Source organism: Haplochromis burtoni, unplaced genomic scaffold (genome assembly GCF_018398535.1).
Source record: "Haplochromis burtoni strain Fernald_Lab_line unplaced genomic scaffold, NCSU_Asbu1 Contig_16, whole genome shotgun sequence".
In the NCBI taxonomy this organism is placed as follows: Eukaryota; Metazoa; Chordata; class Actinopteri; order Cichliformes; family Cichlidae; genus Haplochromis; species Haplochromis burtoni.
This window is the reverse complement of record NW_024582377.1, coordinates 456,061-475,435: the sequence shown is the minus strand read 5'-3', so window position 1 is coordinate 475,435 and position 19,375 is coordinate 456,061. Positions and strand designations below refer to the sequence as shown.

The following is a 19,375-nucleotide window of genomic DNA, read 5'->3' as shown; positions in this document are numbered from 1 at the left end:
CCCTCAATCTTCAAAACTCTGTCCTTGGTTTCAGCCAAAAACAGAGTTAAGGGGAAAAGCGATTATTTTTAGACTCACTGAACATGCTGTGAAGATCTACTCGAGGGTTCACTAACCCCCCACCCCCTAGGCTCTCCAGCAAATCCTGAGCATAAAGAAAGACTCATTGTTGTTCCTTCGCTGCATCCAACTGAATAACCTAATTAATCTATCAACATTCTGCATTTTTAATGTCTTTCAAAACATTTAAGCATAAAACAACATGTGCAACCTTTGCGCGAGGCCAAAACATCCATTAGTTCTGTCAAAAAGACTGCCAAGACAAACCCAATGTGACGCCAGAAGTTTTCCTCTTTGAGCTGATGTGGAGAAGGATGAACCACAGCTGTACATTGCACTAAATTACAGCTTATCACTTGAGGGATTGTTTCACTGCATTATCGAGGTAAAGACCTCATCTCAGGATAAATCCTGCGATGAGCTTACAGAGTCAGCAATTCGTTGTTGGTGCCTCTCCAAATTCCTGAGATGTGATTTGTGTGTCCCGACCTGCATGTGTGTGTATTTATAGGACACCAATCGATTAATGAGAATACCACAGGCATGTTGGAATGAAGACTAGGAAACTGCCACTTCAACGCTAGGCCAGTTAGCTTAGCACAAACCTTAGAAAAAGCTACCCTACTGCTATTAAATGTATACTCAGATGTATAAATGGCTCTTTTTTTCTAGAAGGGAATGTCCCGTCACACCATTTCATGACAAGGAGTAACAAACTACCTTCTTAAATAGTGTTTGAAACCATACAACACCACCCAAAGTGACTATGTATGGATCTAGCTGATAGCTAGCACTAGCTAGCTTGATTGGTATAATGCATGCTAGTTTGTAATTGGTGTTAGAATTTACCTCATCAAAGAACAAAATGGACACAAACTTGGATAGCCTGTAAATATTAATAATGGGGAAGACGTGTTTTAAAATGGTATGAAAAGGACTTGTGTAGTATAGGGAAGCTATGTGTCATATAGCATATAGCTTTTCTGTACTGTGACATATTTGCCAGGCTAAGCTAAGCTGTTGTGTTTAATTTTTACCCTATATATTTATGCCCAAAATGCTGGCTTTAAATTATTTGATTATGTGTAAATTTCCCATGTTTTTTTTTGTGTGAATAAATAATTTTTTTTACAAAAGAGCACACAAATCAAACTGTGATCATTTTTCTTCTGCTCTTCTCTGACTATAAGTCATGTTATGTGTTGGGAAAATTTTCCCACCAGGAAACCAGTCCTTCTAGTTAGCGTGGCTTTTGGTTTTGCCTTATCTAATCTGAGTCAGACTCCTTATCTTTATCATCTGGACTCTAATCAGCCGGCTTTGTCCAGACAACAAGGGGCCAACCTAAGGCAAAGACAATTATTTGTAGACAGGGACATGCCCTTTCAAGTCAGTGGCACTGGTATGGCTGAACGGTAAAGACTCACCGCAGAGCTATCTGGAATTTGCTGCTTCCATTTTTGTTTGAGTGGCGTTTTCCGGCATGACGTAGGCGTGCCTTCTTGAGAAATTAAACAGATTTTTATCGCTTCTTAAACTGTGTGTGTGCATCAACATTCGCGTTTTACCTCAGAAGATAATAGATGAAGAGCCGTTGATGGCATGTGGCAGAGATCTCCTGTTCGTATCACACCAGGTATTTGTTTAACCCTCTCCTAGCATAAACTCAGTAGTTTCTGAATCTGACTTTACAAATCCCTCCACCCTGCAGACCTGCCCTTATCTCAACCTCGCCAGGTTACTTCTGGCAGGCACAGATGGCAGCCCATTCGTGTGCTAACCACAAACTGAGCTCTGATTGTCCTGATGTCTGCCTTTGTCTTACAGTAATGCACCCTCTCTCACCATGAGAAAGGGCTGGCACGTAAGCCAATTTACATGTATTAATTAAGGCTCATAATGAGCTCAGCGTGGTGGGGCATTAGAATGCATTCTTCTGGTATTATGCAAACTCTGTGGAGCTCCTTTCCTCTGAGCCATTCAGATGGGCTGCAGATAGTGGATGTGGGGGCATGCGAGAAGATAAAGGGCTTAAAAAACACACAGAAAACCAGGTCAGCACACACATTCTAGGCCCCCCTCCCCCCACTGAAACACACACGAAGGTGTTAATGAGAAGTAAACAGGCTGTTAGTTGCAGTTACACTGAATACAATAAAAATGCAAATGAACACAACTTAAAAAAACAGTAGAAACATTATATTTATATATCTGTACAAACTAAAAAAAACTGCACAGTAACAACACGGGAAGTATTAAAAAAACAAAAAACAACAACAAATGAATAATTTTTCATTGAAAATAAAAGTATCACCCACAAGGTGCATGAAAGCTGTAATGCACAAACATGTAAGAACAATTACAGTCCATTTAATCATATAAATATTTAGGAATGAAACACTATAACTAAGTGCACAAAAGTATCTAAAGCAAACAAAAAAGACTGCTCTGGAATGGTTTTGATCATCTTTGCTCATTGTTGATGTGTAAACGCTTACATGGTTGTTGCCGTCTCATGCGGCGGTGCAGCTAAGCCAGGGAATCACGAAAATACAGCCACAACCTCTGCGCATTAACATCAAAGTGTATTTGTATAAGAGCTTGTTTTCCTTTCTCATCCTCGGGCTCCAAACGCTCAGCGACTATACTTCTTACCTCTTTGGTTTAAAAAAAATAAATTAAAAAAATCTAGCAACAGGGACCCGACCTCACAGTGAAAGCTGACGCACACGGCAAATAAAGGAAAGGTAAAAAGAAAAAAAAAATGTCAAGGGCATGAGGCTCTCCCTGCTTAATTGTACCTGAAGGGAAATCCCTTTAAATAGTAGCTGGCAGAGGGGAGTGAGCTGGCAGGCAGATCAAACAGTCACAGAGCAAGAAGCCCCATAAATACATCACATTCAGTTGCTGGCTTCAAACGCCTCCTCGTCAGCCTGGTCTCCACGCTGCTCCTGCAGATCCACAGAGCCATGCTGCGTTTGACTTGTTAAACAGGAGGACGCGGTTCTCGAGTGCCACGTCTTGCATCAGTTCCCATCGCCCCGCTGTGTGCCATCTCTTGGTAACTCCCATTTTGACAGAAACTCGCTCGGACGTCAGGCGCTTGATTTTTCGACAACTTTTGTCTTCTTTACATAAACTTCTGACGTCCCATCAGGCACCAAGTGACTGAAGCCACTCCTGAAAGAGGCTAGGAGGCGGCCTACAGAGTAGAAAACAAAGAGAGAGACAGAAAAGCAGATCCACGTTAAACAAACTGGCAACATCAAGAAAGTGACAAGTCCTGACTCGAAAATCTAAACTGTGTATTTAAACTTTAAAAAAGCTTCACTGGAAGATTAAAAGGAGCAGCAATTGTATGCTTAGCACTTCTAGTCATGTGGCAGGTGTGGTTTTGTGGAAAGTCATACAACTAGTGCTTTTCCATGTCTACTTGATAATGGGAGATGGGGAACTATGTACCAGTAGAACCAGTAGAGGAGGCTTTACTAACCTGTCCAAGTCTTCTGCCCCGTCAGAGTGAAGCTGTTGCACTGAGAGTGGGAGTTACAGGTGTACGCTGCCTCTCGGGCACTGTGGACTGACAGCACGCAGCCCTGCTGGCTGTAGGATGGCCAGCAGCGGTACTCCACGTTCCCAGAAGTGCCCATCCCTCGCATCACAGTGTAATCTAACCACAGAAGAAGAGACGCCACTTCAGTACGCGAGGCTGCTGAAAGATTCTGAAATGCTCTCCAGGCATAAACACGGAAGTTTAGTAATCCCTGGAGGGAAAACAAACACGCTGGAGCACTGAAAGAAAAGAATGCTAATGAAAATAAAATAAGGGATCCCTAAATGTAAGACTACGTCTCATAGAAACGCAGACTCTGGTTTTGGTTGGGAGATATTTAAAGAACAGATATTCTTATGATAAAAAGGACACAAAAATGTTAGTGTGAAAATGTAAATCTACTGCTGGCAGAACAGGATATAAAATGTGCCGATGGTCTGGAATTACCTCAAAGTGCTGACATACATTATTATGTATTATTTATAATAAACTAGCCAGCGGTAAAGTATTACTTTAAATTATTAATTAATTTGCAATATTTTTCTTAAATGAAAACAATAATTTAGTCGGTAAAATACTAGGAAATACTTTTAGAAAATACAAGCCAATGTCTTAATTTCTTTTTATTTATTTTTTTAAACATGGGATCAAAGAACAGAGCTGCCAAGCAGGAATCACAAAATGCTTTTTGCTTGAAAAATGATTTCTTATTTTACTCAACTAACTTATTAGGCGACAAATTGTTTTCAGCAATGTTTTTGTTCGAAATGCCAAAGCAGGACCTTCTGCGTCTGTCATCGTCTCTAATTATGTGTCAAACGTTTCATTTGACACCAGAGATTTTTTGCTCGCGCGCGCGCGCGCACACACACACACACACACACACACACACACACACACACACACACATACACACACCACTTTCCAAACATTTGCCGTACATTCATCATTATAATTCTTCCTGTCAGACGTCTTGTGGATCTGGCCTTAAATCATCTGCTACACATTAGCAGGAGCCATGAGAGGAACCCATGCTCACATATGCCTGCACACACACACACTTACACACACACAAGAAATGGACAAAAGCCTCGTCTGTGAGCCCGTACGGAGGAGGCTCACTGTTACAAACTGTTAACCTTCCTAAATGGCAGGAGGCGGTGTGTGTGGGGGAGTATTGTTACGAGGAAAAAGACACGAGGATCTGCCTTCTGGCTCTGAGAAAAGGGAACAAGGAGAAGGAGTGTTTGGAGGATCCTTCTCTGGGGAGAAAAAAAATGAGGCCTGTTGGGGTGGCAGACCTCAGCTGTTAAAGAGACAAAGACATACACGTCTCAGTGTTTAAGATGAAGAATGGGAGAAAGGACCTCGTTTTCTTTTAATATATAGAATATCATTTAACGGTGAATTTACGGCCCGGCCTATGCGGTCTCTACAGTTCTGTACACAGCTGGATTTATAGTTGCAGCAGTTTTTAGGAAACTACAGTAAATCTTCATCAGGTTTCCCTCCATCACATCAGAGATGATCTCAGCTGCGGACAGCTTACATCCACATTACCTATGAATCTGCATCTGTCAACAATTTCAAATTAAGACTCTGGACCTGATGAGTCCCCCTCCCTCTCTCTCTCTCTCTCTCTCTCTCACGCACACACACACTATTACACAAGCTTTAGCTCTGTTGCCATTTGGCTTCTTTTATAAAGATAAGTTGGGACTTTGGCTGCAGTTATGTTTTCTCTCTCTTTTTTTAAATTTCCTTTGAGGGAAAACATTTTAATTCATGTGGCTTTTAATATACAATCCCACAATTACTCAGTTTTTTCCCCCCTCAGGCTGTTTAATCATTTAAAAAGACAGTTCTGTCAGATAAGTCACATTGGAAATGATTTATTACAGCAGCCGAACAGAGTTTGGTTTCTGTGCTCTGAGCTAAAACGTGTTCCATATAAAATTGGTTAGCGATGAGTAAATATCGCCCGTTGGAGTGTGCAGGTGAGTGTGCTGGGGAGGTGGAGCAGGGTTGAAGCATTAGGGGCACTGACATATGTGAGAGGGTGATGGTGGAAATTTTGCAGCTTAACTACTGCCCCTGCCTCAAACCGGGGAGGGCGTGCTTGGTATATAATGTGAGGAGAGTGCGGCATGTTACATGTGTGCGACAAAAATGCAGCTTTGTTTCCAGTTTGTAAAAATGACTAATTTGGTGAGAACTGGACGAGAAGTTTAATACCTTTTTCATGTTAGTGCAGTGAGCATGCAGCTAACCACCTTAGCTTAGCATCTGGAATAAGGGAAATGTGGAAAAATATGCCCACCAGCCCTTCATATGCTTACTACTTATCTCCCTTTTTGTTAAATCTGTGTAAAATCTGAAGTGTGCAAGCAATCAGGACCGACTTTAAACAAGGAGATTTTTTTAAGCTTCGATAAAGCTGGCCATTTCCCCAATATAGGAAATTAGGCTAACCAGATGCTGGTAATTTACTGGATGGAGTTGAATTCTCAACATGATTGAGCCACGAGCTTTATTTCCCCCAATATGTGAAACGGATAAGCCAAGCTGGTGCTGAGCACAGGCTTTTCCTCCACCCACAAATACCTCTGCTTCAGCTAATATGCTGAATTAATAAACACACGCATTCTTCCCCCCCACAGTCTTATCACACACACTCAGCAGCAGCAGCAGCAGTTGTCTCCTGGCACCTCCTTGTTAAGCTGAAACATTCCCTCCCGGTGTCAGCCTCGGCACCAGGGCCTCTTTACCCTGAATCTGTGATTAAATTCACAAAGTGCTGCTATATAAACAGTCCAGCATCTGGGGGGACGGAAAATCTCACCACAGGAACGCAGCCAGTCATTCTGTTATTAATATTTCATACGGCTGAGAGGAGCGGGGCAGGAGGGGGGGCGTGGTGGAAGCGAGTTGGAGAGAAGAAAAGTGAAGGACGTTCAGCGCTTAGGCTGGGCGAACACAGAAACAAGTAGGACAAAGATTTTGAAAAACTGTTTACGTGGCCGTTCTGCACAGCAAAAAGCGAGGAATTTTAAATGTAATGAAGTAAAAAAACACTTCTTTTTAAATGAACGCCAACTGCACTCTCTAAACAAAAGACATACGAGATTAATCTCACTTTGTTGGTCTCGTCCCCTCATTCCAGCTGCCTAATAAACCTGTCAAAACAGCCCCTTCTTTTTCAGTTTTTTCCCTTCTTAAGTAGAAAATGAAAACACAGGTGTAGACTGTCTGCTTTTCTCTACAAGTAGATTAAAAAAAGCCAAGCATTCTCTTCATGCTCACAAAAAAAAGGGAAACAGGTCCACAAGAGAGCCCAGTGTGCTTTTATATAAAGCAGCCTTCATTCCACGAGCACTTACCTCTGATTATTGATGGAGGCAGGTTCTCCAGGTGTAGGCCAGACTTATAGAGGTGGAGGATGTGTTCAAAGGCCTCCAGCGTCTGATTGATGTCAGCTTTCAGCTCCCCTGGACACACACGCACGCACAATGAATTCAATCTGGTTAAAGATTTAAGTGACTACAGGCATAAAGTCAGGCATTATGGATGCTTTTTTTTTTTTTACACTATGCTGTCTACTCCCAGTTGTGTGATCTCAACAAATAACTACTTGTATTCATTACTGCGTTACATGTCATGAAGCATCTTGTCTTGCTCATTAAAAGAAGCACTTAGGCAGAGGCATGTCATTACACGACTGCCGTAATGGAAAGATTTGCCTTCTGATCTTTAGTAGCGAGCGTCCCCCGTCATGTCGGGACGACTCTCATCCTCACCTGTGGCGTTCATGATGCGGTCTACCAGGTGTGTGAGGCTGGGCGGGGCCTGGTGAGGCAGCAGGTAGGTGAAAAAATACCTAAGGTCGGGCAAAGACACTCATTCAGAGAGAGAGAAAGTTGGGCAAGCCCTATCGCATAGCCGTCTCGCTCCGTCTCACACGTAAAGATCGTAAAGCTGTCAAAAAAATCGGAACCATTTTTAAAAGGAAATTGCTCTTTTTTCCCCCCACTGAAACTAACAATGCATTCATTACACTTTCCCCATCAAACTGCAAATTTCCAGCTGCACGTCTCCACTGCCAACACTTTAGGTGTCAGCTTGTTCTATATTTATGCAGTTATCCGTGTAGCCGATGCTCCTCCTATCTATCACGCAGTAAAACTGTCACTTTTTTTTTTACCTGTAGGCGTTGTAAATGTTCCTCTTCTCGTTTAGCCCCTCACACACACCCCGAGCTGAGCAGGGCAGAGTGAAGTTTCTGTGTGGAAACTGGAGAGTGCAGTCTGCGTCTGTGTGACAGGTGGTCTCCTCCGCGCTGGCATCATCCAGGTCCGTGAGCTTCAGCGAGCCGGACACTGTGACAAACTGCCGAGGCTGGAAGTCCAACAGGGCCACGGAGCCCAGAGGCGACTGAGAGAGGAAGTGGAGGAGCCGGACCAGGTCCAGACACACCTGGAGATTAGAAACAACAAAGTCTGATCAGCTGGACTCGTGACAGTGGTGAAATATTGCTCAGGAATATTTCACGTTGGCCTTGAAGCGCTAAATGCATTGTCACTGAAGCCAGTTACGGTTTATAACCAGATAACCGTTGAAGTCATTCATCAAGACTCAGCTGTCTGACGTGAGAATATGCTTATTTTTTCTTTAATGTTAATATTTGTGATCAAATGTCAAGAAATGTTTTTTAAAAATGTATCAAATACAAATATAATTACAGGCGTCAAAGCTTTTTCTTGATTTTCATATATCATTTTTAGGCGTGTTGCACATGGTTTGGTCTGAAACTGATGAAAAACCAGGCTGCAGTGTTCAGAGTGATTGTTGTGTCATACCAACAAAATCCAAAAATACTACATTTTGTACAATAAAAGAAAAATACTAGATTTTTTTTTTTGCAGAACCTAAAAGTATTTTTAACAATGACTTTAAATTTATTTCCATTCTCTCTCTCATTTTATTTTTTCAACCATAATTTATAATATATATAAAAAAAAAAAAATCATAATCATAAGTAATTATCTTGTTAGTGAAAAATGTCATTTGGCCAACAAAAACCTGTTAAAAATATTATTATTTGACTTGTTTTCAAGTTAAAAACTGACTTGTTTTATCCTCTAAAAACTCAGAACATTGGACAATTTAATTAGGTTTAATTAAATGGCTAAAAATGGTTAAAACTGGAAGCCATGCAAAAGCCTTCCCTTTAAAGACGGCTCACCAACCACATTTGCAAACCATTTCCTGACACTGTTTTTATAGTACTCTTTAAATCCTATAATAAAAACAGAGAGAGAGGGAATAAGTAAGGCTACCAAAAGCAAAATTAAAGCATTAGCCATGTGCTAAAAGTGCATGAAATGCTTCTGTCACACTACAAACATAGCTGCAGTGTTAGGTAATGCTCCGAGTCTCTTGGACGTCGCTTGGTGGAATCGGGGGCATGGCAAAAACGGGGCTGGCTGAAACCAAACACCCCTGGATTACTGAAGCTTGCACAGATGCGATGTAGCTGAAAGTGGCCAAGCAGCTCAAGGGGAGGGTTATTATGAACTGCTATTTTGGTGATGCAGCAAAAAGTTGCCCACTGTTGAGATGATACGTGCAGAATGCCAAAGTACTTTTTGCCAGTCCAAAAACAAAACATGCATGCTCAGGCATTCCCCCCCTTTCCAACCACTCTCCTTTTCAAACACATCCATGCGCGAAGGCGAGCATATCTGAATCCCTGGAGTGTAAATTCAGCCTTTGTTGGCTTCTACTGTGGAGCATACCTGTGATCGGAGGGGGGTTGCGCTAAAGCTGTATGTGTGCATCTAAGAGTGTGTGTCTGGGATGAAATGACATTCCCAGCCATAAGTGGATTAACTCCAGGGCCCATCACGACTCAAAACCTCGGCCTGATCAAATGTACCGAGGGACAGATGCCCGACCTCCAGGAGTTTCCAACATCGGCCTCTGTCATTTTTCAACCTTCACCTTTTCTGCAGACTTGAACAATGGCCTGCACATGCTCTGTGCACAGTAAGTGTGAAACAGATACCTCTAACTTCCCAGTGCGTCTGCAGTGTATGAGATAAATGACAAAACACGCCGTGGTGCTTACTCTGAATCTGTCCTCCCAGGAGCTCTGGAGCAGCTGGATCATCTGGAGAGGGTTCCCCTGCTCCAGAATGACTGTGACTCTTTCGGCCTCGCCTTCTCTTCCTCCTGGGCCCCCAGCACAGTGACCCTTCAGCTGCAGAGTGGAAAATAACTAGGTTAAGCCACAGTACAATAAAGAAAAGCAGGGTAGATCATGCTACTGTTTGTTTTTTACATTTTAATTCAGAGAAAGCAACAGGTTAAAGTCTCTTTAAGGTTTTGAGCAAAGATTTCATACAATGTGTCATCAAGCTCGCTCTAGCAGTTATGACTTGTGATAAAAATTTGAAAAATTACATTATAGCCAAGAGAATCCAGCACATCTCTGAAATGAATCAACTGGGCTGTCACACGGCTGCAGGACACGAGAAAGAAACCCCTGGGTTTAGCTCAAACTTCTTCTAAATTGGGCTGTAATGGTTTGAGTGAATAAGCGCCAGGGGGTTTCAGATGCAACCATGGATAGTAGAGGAGGACAGAGTCACATTGTCTGCTCTCGCTAAACTGGACCCAAAGGTCAGAGGAGGGTCACCGAATTTAATTTAATTAGATGGGAAGGCCCTGCAGCAACCTTTCACGTAGCTCAGTGTGTGTGAAACAAAGGAAAATGTGAGCTGTAGTACGAGGATTATGGAAAATCTTCACTTTATCCAGTTTCCCCAGCTGGAACGCTCAGAAGTCAACAGTAGCCTCTGAAACTTCATGGCCCTTAAATAAACACCGAGAAAGACGCAGACTAAACGCTGTTTTAGCATTTGAACTCGCAACTTAACAATTTAAACTGATTAAAAAACAAACCCTCAAAGCAGAGGGAGAGGAAACTTTACCTTAATGACGTTCGGATGCTGGAGTCTTTGGAGAAGGACCATTTCTTTCCTCAGCTTGAATGAAACGAGTTCGCGACATCCCCGAGGATCTTTAAAGTCCTCCACGCACTTCCCCATGTCTATGCCCTGCTCGTTGACGAGTTTCAGCGCCACAGGCTCAGATTCCCCGGCTAGATTCACTTTGACAACCAGCTTGGTGTATCCCGATCCGAGGATCTCCACCGCCTGCATGTCGGCTAGGGAATCACAACCCATTTCATCAAGATGCGCTTTCCCGGAGCCAACTGTGATCTCATTCCACAGACTGTAATCCAAAGTCGAGTCACGCTGGGAAAAACTTTCTCCTAACAGTCCGTTTTCATCATCATCATCACCAACACCAGGTGAAAGCAGCGGAATAATTTCTTTTCGCCTCTCGTTGAGCTGGTGAATCAGCGCCTCGCGGAGCGAGGCTAACTCCTCGTCATCACCAGAAGGTGCGGTGGAAAAGTGCGAGATTCTTGCTCCAAACTGCTGCACGCTGCTGATCAGGAGCGTCACCAGAACTGAAAGAACCACGAAAGCCAGGAGGGCAGCCGCGCGTAAAGAGTTGCCCATCCCGGGCATTTTCACTCTGATGGCACGGCTACAGCTGCCAAGACGCACAGCCGCCGGCGGAGGTAATCGCCCTCTCAAGTGAAAGGGCTCCTGACTTTCTGCAGGAAGGAACGATCGGCTCCTTGTTTCCACCTCCCCGGGAACTCCCTCTAGAGGTGTGTCCTGCCGGCTAGTAACTTTACACCCGCCGGACAGCTTTGCAGGAGAGCTCGACCTCGCGTTGTCACACAGTGTGGCTGATTTTACAGCAGCAGTCATGGAGTTAATCTGAAGAAAGTCATGAAAAGTAATGAAAATATTTACTTAAAAGACACAAGAAAAGAAAACAAGTTGAGAGTATAGAGTATTGAAACGCGTAGATTTTATGTATGGAATGGCACTAAAGCATATACCTCAAATAAACAGGCAACGCGTAGGGTACTATAGGCTTATTTATTGATTGATTTATTTTCATTATAATGGTAAAAACAATTCAACCACTTACACAATCTGCCCAATAGGTGGCAGCAAAACACCTTTGTGTTCCTACTCACAGAAACAACAACGTGTTTCTATCAACTCGACGATGAAAATAAACAGACACGCACTATTTTCTTCTTCGCTCTTTGTTTCCACGCCATATTTTAAGCCATATTTCTGCTTGCATCTCTGTTTTGAGCCGAATGTGTTTGGGCAACAGATCTCGAAACAGCACTGAAGCTTTAATGAAGCGTTTCCCTTCCCGTCCCCGTTCACTGGCAGAAATCTGCCACAGGAAATTACCATGGCTGTCACCTCAGTACCAGCCTCAAGCCAAACCCTCTCATTATACATGTGTGTCTGGTATCCAGTACAAGTCTGTCAGGCTCTGCATTATGTGGGTATTTGTGTGGCTTTCCCCCCACCCCACCCCATTGTGTGTGTGTGTGTGAGAGAGAGAGAGAGAAAGAAAGTGTGTGTGTGTGTGTTTTTGTGGCATGCTGAGCAGTTAAACTGTAAGTTAATCAGTGCCTGAAGTCAACAAGGCATTAGCAATGTCAGCTGCCACACAGGTGGATCAGAAAACTCCACGCCGGCGGGCTTTTGTTCAATGTGAGGCCAGCGATTCACAAACACAAACCTGAACACTAAGTTTTTAAAGACAGATCTTAAGTCAGATCAGATTTAAACAGCCGCACCCCCTCATCTATGACTTTCACAGTTTGTTTAACCTAGTATGAATCAGTGCTGACCATCATGAATCACTTATAACAGACATAAATTGGGCCACGCTTTCAGATTTAAAGCCGTAAAACGAGACTTTTCATCTCTCCTACAAAACTTTCTCACAGCCTCCTTTTCTTGATCTTTGGCTTTCTTTCAATAAATTATTCCCTTCTCCCCTCTCAGTGGTGGCCTCTCACAGACAAGCACCCACTGCCATGATTCATATTTATAACCAGATCCAGACCAGCGGCCGCCTCATTAGCACACTTTCACACAGGTCTGCTGTGTCACAGTCACTCCTTTCTTTTTAGTCTGCTGGGCTTTGGCTAGTTCTCTTCTCTTCTCTTCTCTTCTCTTCTCTTCTCTTCTCTTCTCTTCTCTTCTCTTCTCTTCTCTTCTCTTCTCTCTAATCAATAACAGCTCCACAGCTGAGTATGTAAAATCCACACCAAATACTGATTTTTACATTCTACACAACGTATATAGCTGCACTTCCTACTTACTCAGCTATGATTATTCTTATTTAGGAAGTCTTCATTTGCAAAAGTCTTCAGGATTTTACAGCACACTAATCAGGATGACCTGGTGCGGGTTATTCTGCTAACAGTGTGTAATGATGATAGAGCAAAGCCAGTGAGTCCTTTACAGGCAACAACACAGATATTTAAAAGAACACCAGGTCAAAAACCAGACCTATAAATTGAGCTATTGTCTTGAATTGTTGTTATAACACTTAATTGAGAGTTGTGAAAGAGGAGCTCTAGATGGATGTTTCTTCTTAACTTTAAGGAAGTAAATAGGGTTCAACTGGTAAACGTCTTTAGAGCAGTATCATAGTGTTGAATTGTTATTGTCAAAGACAAAGGAAGACAGACATTTTCCTGCTATTCTGAACAAAAATCCTAATTTCATTTTTAACTTTTGGGCCAGATGCTGAAACTGAATCTTAAAAGAGAGTCAGGTATCAAGCAAAATACCTTCCAGGTATTTGAAAGACTCCACGAGACTGATATGAAGATAATTTAAAGGACAGACAGAGTCACAGGTTTATTTAAACCGAACCTAAAAGTAGGAGCTAAGCCTAATCTTTAGGAATATTATTCACATGTATTTATTTATTTTTAATTTCAGTGATAATGATTGCATACGTTATGCCACAACGCTTTTCTTTCATTCCGATGAGGCATAAACATCTGGATGTTTTAATAATTCATTATTTGGAGCAATTTGATACATCAAGTTAGCATTGGTATCAAACCACTAAAAGAGATTTCGCAAAATCTGGCAAGAATGAAAGGTGCTGTTATTAACGGCTAATTACTGATCTATGAATCATCACTCTCCCAAATGGTATTAATGTAACCGCTGGTTGCAAACCTCTTCATACATAATTTATGAAAGCATCCTTGATTACTGTAATGCAGCAAAGACAATGAAGGGACAGGGCTTAAATCTTTTTTATACATTCTAACTGACTGGTGCAATTTCCACTTACATTTCTAGTAAAAACATGCATTTAAGTGTTTTCCTCTAACTAAAGCACGTCATTATTTAAAATTAATGAATAATGTACTGATTGTCTTAGTCCCTTCCTTTTAAATCGTTAAGGAGGAGAGTATTTCACCCGGCGGTGATCTATGCTCAGCTTTGCTGTGATCAGCAGCAGTTAGCTATTGTTTTAATTGAGTGCAGCATCTCTGCCTGTGCACCTTCATAATGAGCAGCTGTAGCTCCTGTCTGAGCCGCTTAATCAGCCACCGAGGCTCACCACCCTTCACTCGGTCGGTGCTCCAGCACCGCGGCCAGTTGGACAGCGACCATACAGCCTCCTCAGCATCACCGGGGCTCCGCCAATCAGAGCGCAGCTCGGGGCAGATTAACCCAAACAGCCCTAGTGCTGCTCTGTAGTAGAAGCCCCAGAAACAAGCATTTGATCCTCGTGGACTCAGTCCTGGCAGATAGAAAATTAACTGTTTAGTTAACCCGATCTGATATTAGAAAGGATTTATAATTTTTTTTTAAATAATCAGAAAGAAAAAGGCGGATCGGGAGGAGGATGGATGCTTGCTCAATAATAGGAGAAAGCACGGACGCGATAGTAATGGTTGATTCTCCTGTAGATGAAAAGGAAATTCGGGAGGCTTGTAAAAGGTGGGTTGTTGTTTTTTCTTTCTTGTTTGTGGAAACGTCCAAAAGCTTACTGTGTAACTTGATCAGTAGCGAAAATGAATGGATGTTAAAAGCAGACATGAAGGTGTGTGTGTGTTTTTTACCCCCCTGGCTGCTGCTAGTTTCGCTGAATGGTGGGTTACTGAACCCAGCTGTTTCTGCTGTAGACAGTGGGAACAGTACACGACAGGATTCCTGCTGCTGCTGTTGTTGTTCTTGTGTTTCAACATTACTGCAACAACATATATGCTGCAGTCTTAGTTTTAAGAATTTATATTGAATCACTGCGTTTTCAGTGATAGCACACTCTATATAAGTGCTTTATGATACTCAGAGCTAGTACCCTGAGTGCCTACTTTAATTTACCACCATACAAAAGACCGTTCCCTTTCTGCTTCTGACAGATTTGCAGGATTCAGTGAGCAGCTCATAAATAGTTGGCTGGAGCTCTTTGCGATCTGTTCAGTGTCATCCTGCTGCTTTAGTCAAACTGGTTCTTTGGGTCACTGATGTCACCCTGTCACTCACTTTGTTCTCAGCCTGTAAAGAAATCTAATGGATAAGAGGCTTCAAACATGAAAGCAGGGCTGGAAACAGCTGAGACCTGTCACCCTTCAGCTCAGCAACAGGCCACATTGTTATTATTATTATTATTATTTCTCTCTCCATGAACACTCCTCACTTGGTTTTGTCACCTATATGCAGAGACAGAGCATCACATTTTTACTCTAATGACACCTCAGGCTTTTAAAGGTTAACAGTCAGCACTCTGCATACAGAGTGTGCTTTTGCGCAGTTCTTCAGCGTGTCTATATGCGTGATTGTCAGGTTAGGAAATTTTGAGAGACATGACATTGACTGACATCCAGACAGTTGATGCACGAAGCGTGCTGTAGACAAGAAAACAGACAAAGATCTAAAGGGAAATGTTTGGAGAGAGAGACAGAAAGTACAGCTGACAGCCTTTAAGCCTTAGAGATATTCTGGTTCCTCCCGGGGCCACCTTTGAACAACTTTAAGGTGATTTTATACACTCAGTTTCCAACTCAATATCACACACTCAGCAGTCGTATGAAGGACTGTACAGAAGCGCAAACCTGATTTGTGCTTCTTTTCCACTTCATTCAGAGGGCGAAACATTACAAATTCAACTCTACGTTTTAAAAAAAAATTAACATGATAAATTAGAAGCTTGAAAAATTAATAAACTCTAATTTAAACTATTCATTCGTATGTCATTGTAATGGAAGTCTAATAACAGCCCAGAACCTTCCTCAAGTCACAGTTATCAGTTTTTGCTGAAACTGCTTGGTGCTGGCTGTATTTTCCGATGAGTCTGAGATGTAATAATAAGAGGGGTTTCTAATAATTAATGACATGGTCTAGCATCACTGATTATTTATAGTTGTTATATGAGACTTCATTATTTTAAGAGGACTAATAATCTGGCAACAGAGTGTGTGCACGGTGAAAAACGAGCAGCTTTTGTTTCAGCTGTGCACTCTGCTGTTCTGATGTAAACTCTGATTTATGAGGTCATTTTGATTTCAGGGCACGCTGCCAGTTTCCTATTTTTGTCCTAGGTGTCGGGAGTAGCTTGGTGACACCTTTTTGGATGTATTTTTGTATTCGTCCGCTGAATTATTGATAAGCTCCAGAATTGAGTTCCTTTGTTAGTGTGTTTGCCTGGGTTGGCCGGCTCTGTGGAAACCATTAAGATGAAAACTCAGGGTCAAACACTGATATCCCACACCCTGTGGTCAAGAGGCAGCCAGGCAGTGTCTCCTAGTATCTTTAATTATATTCCTGCATCAATTCTAAGCTGTAGTGAAACACTGGATGGACTGAGTTTCTTGTGATTACAGTGAAAATAAAGTGTTTACACTCTGAAGTAGCTTCATTTTGTTTGTTTATTCACTCACGTCAGCGTCTAAATAGGTCAAACTAGTAGATGAACAAATGCTCTGCGATTAAGAGCTTCTGAGGACTTTGCAGGGTATTTATTATTTAGGTCATAACACAATTTTATTGTAACATGAAGACAAAACTCTGAGGTTTTCTTCTTCACTTGGCTCTACTAATAAACTCCATAATCCCTCTGCTTATGTTTACCAATTCAGCAGACTGCTCATCATCATTTGTTCTCCTTATTATGAGATGCAAATAAAACCTTGTGAGGTCAATTAAGCTCTGTTGACTTACTCTGTCGCCATGGTGACTAGGCAGGAAGTGCGGTTGCATCCAGTCTTGCGTGGAAAAACAAGCATGTGGTTGACTTTAAGGAGCTCATGCCCCCTTTCCTGAGCTACAGCCAAAGGAATACGCAGCTATCCTGTTAGGTCTCTTTGTTTTCTGTTGTTTTTATGTTATGTAATTTTGGGGGTAGAAAGTGAAATAAAACTAAATGAATGAATGATTTTAAAGACATGTGATAGAGGAGGAATGGAATATAAAACAAGAGTCTACAGCCACACTGTGTAATTAGTTTAGTTGTTGTTTTTTGTGAACACTGTCTTTATATTTCATGACAATCCATAGAATAACACAGAGCATTAGTGCAGGCAGGCTATAAGGTCAAGCACAGCCAAGAATCCCATTACAAGACGCTTTGCAAGCCACTTTTTTCCTAGCTACTCCTTTTTTTTTCATGAGTCTATGTTAATCCCTATCATCTCTGTCATTGTCCATTGTCATTACAGCCTGCTCTGTTCTGCTTTGCTTTGTAGTCAGGCCTTGCTGCTGGGGAGGTCCCAGATTAGAACCATGATGCCCAATAAAAATAGAAATGGAAAAAAAAAGAAAAAAAGTGGCTTAAGTGAATGTCATTGAAAAAAACTCAAAGGATCACGGAAGTCAGTAGGACTCATCTTCAGGGAACTAAACAAGCGGTCATGTGAGCCTTTCCATAACTGTGTGGGCTAAAGTGGTGAATGCAATAAACCGACACAGCTATCCACAGAAGAATGCTTTTAACATGACCAAAGACAGACAGTTTTCACAAGAGCTGCAAAATTAGAAAAATATAAAAACAACTACTGAATGCTGCGTTAGCCACGAACCATCCCTCAGTCTTGTCTTGTGTGCCATCCTAAATAACCACCTACCCCAATGATGGTGACATGAAGTGAAAAAAGTCTCACTCTCTCGCTCATTCTCGATTCCTTCTCCTTCCTCCTACCTTCTGTTTTAATTGGCCCTTCTTCCTTCCAGTGGCTACAGCATGTTATCCAGAAATCCATTCCTTACCTCATTAGCTCAGCTGGGCTGCTCAATTCGCCGTTGAAAATCAGATGAAGTAAGGCAAGAAGTGCATTCAAGAAACTGAGTTGTCAGTCACTGTTTACAAGCTGAACTTTTGCACCTTCATTTGAAAAGAGCTGCTGCTTCTTTCACTGCTACCACTGTCAATCATATCCTCTCTCCTGTTAATATATTTCCATATTTTTATATTTTCATTGTCTTCCTCTTCTCCCCATCCGACATCTCTCCTTAGTGAGATCCCGACGGTTTCTCTGTGCCCCCCTGACAGCTCTGCTGAGGCCCAGTTGACTGTCATCCAGCCTGAAGGGGAGCTATGTGACAGCTGCAGCAGCCTTGGCAGACCCTCTTCTTCCTTTCAGCTCTATCACCAAGTATACCTTAGCACATATAGGGATGCATTAAATAAGGTGGTGGATTTGGGAGGCAGTGACATCAACAGTCATATTGTTATCTTCCTTCCTCGTTTAGGTTCCCCAGAGTCCCCAGCTTCTAAAATGTCCACACTGCAGTCACTGTGGGCCAATCAAATCAAATGCCTGCCACAGCTGTCATTCAAACACCAGCGTTCCTAATGATGAAGGAGGAATTGTTGTAAAAGTGGGACACAGCTGTGGTTCTGCCCATCAGTCATCCTGCCATGGACCGGTGAGATGTCACTGGCTGCACGGGTCAAATGAAGGCGGGACACAGAAACCAAAGCAGCAACATGTGGTGACAGTAAGGTGTGTTTTGGAAAATATACTTTGGCTTTTTTTTTGGCTGTTTTACCTGAAAGTAGATAGTTCAAAAGTCATTGTCTGCATTTCAATTTTTTGTGTGTGTATTCAACAAACTGGATAATTAAAGAGCTTCAGTGGTGCCGACAGTCGGATTTGATTACATTATAGAAAAAAAAAAGAGAGACAAATCTGCTGTTTCGTTCCTTTTCGGCTTACTTGTGCTTGGCCATAGCTTCATACTTAATACATGTCTCAACTACCTTGTGGGAAGAGGTCAAAAGTCACATTTATTTATATGACACATTTAAAACAATAGAGTTGACCAAAGCACTGTACATTAAAAGCATATTGCCCCAAGAAAACTACACTGAAATCCAGAAAAAATTGAAAGCGATCCATAACATTAAAGGACAATAAATAAAATAAGATAACAATAAAATGAAATCAAAATAAAAACAGACCATAAAATGCAATCCTTTAAGTGGATGTCACACTGCCAAGGAGAATAAATGTGTTTATAATAAAGATTTAAATGTGTACCGCCGGAGCTGTGTGGATATGAAGATAGGTAGATTATCCCATAGATGTGTTGCTGATTCTGCAAAAGCTCGATCACCTCTCTGTTTTAATCTGGTTTTAGGCTTGTGTAAGAGCTGCTGGTTAGATGAGGTCAGAGCTCTTATAGAAGAAAATGAATCAACAAATTTGCTTGTTTTTTCCCACATGTGCACAGAGTCATTATAATGATAATAATTATTTTTTTTGTTACTGATAACAGTTTTCTTTTGTGAACAGGGATGGGGGACTGTACTGTATCCTTAGAAAGTAAGTGTGAAAAC

General features: G+C 41.9%; 2 protein-coding genes across 2 annotated transcripts in view; one reads left to right on the top strand and one right to left on the bottom strand.

Moving 5' to 3' along the window:
• Positions 1–1,825: 1,825 nt before the first annotated feature.
• On the bottom strand, positions 1,826–11,315 carry pkdccb (protein kinase domain containing, cytoplasmic b). Its single transcript, XM_005916653.2, has 7 exons — positions 10,606–11,315; positions 9,741–9,872; positions 7,815–8,086; positions 7,411–7,490; positions 6,994–7,101; positions 3,554–3,730; positions 1,826–3,262 (listed from the first exon to the last, which is right to left on the bottom strand). Exons 1-7 carry the CDS (start codon positions 11,209–11,211, stop codon positions 3,156–3,158), a joined length of 1,482 nt encoding a protein of 493 aa, XP_005916715.1. The 5' UTR covers positions 11,212–11,315; the 3' UTR covers positions 1,826–3,155.
• A 2,771-nt stretch (positions 11,316–14,086) lies between these two features.
• The window catches only part of disp2 (dispatched homolog 2 (Drosophila)), a gene marked incomplete in the record, with an annotated part of 14,104 nt that continues 8,815 nt past the window's right edge, over positions 14,087–19,375 (top strand). The window contains 3 exon segments of the mRNA XM_014331917.2: positions 14,087–14,538; positions 18,050–18,188; positions 18,286–18,539. Coding sequence (XP_014187403.1) covers positions 14,444–14,538; positions 18,050–18,188; positions 18,286–18,539 — 488 coding nt within the window.

Bases quoted from the DNA above. Each gene is read 5' to 3' on its own strand.
- pkdccb (XM_005916653.2), bottom strand. From the start codon at position 11,211: ATGCCCGGGATGGGCAACTCTTTACGCGCGGCTGCCCTCCTGGCTTTC. The intron at 7,491-7,814 runs GTAAAAAAAAAA...GCCCGACCTTAG, and splicing joins AACATTTACAACGCCTACAG to GTATTTTTTCACCTACCTGC. The intron at 7,102-7,410 runs GTGAGGATGAGA...GTGTGTGTCCAG, and splicing joins CCGCATCATGAACGCCACAG to GGGAGCTGAAAGCTGACATC.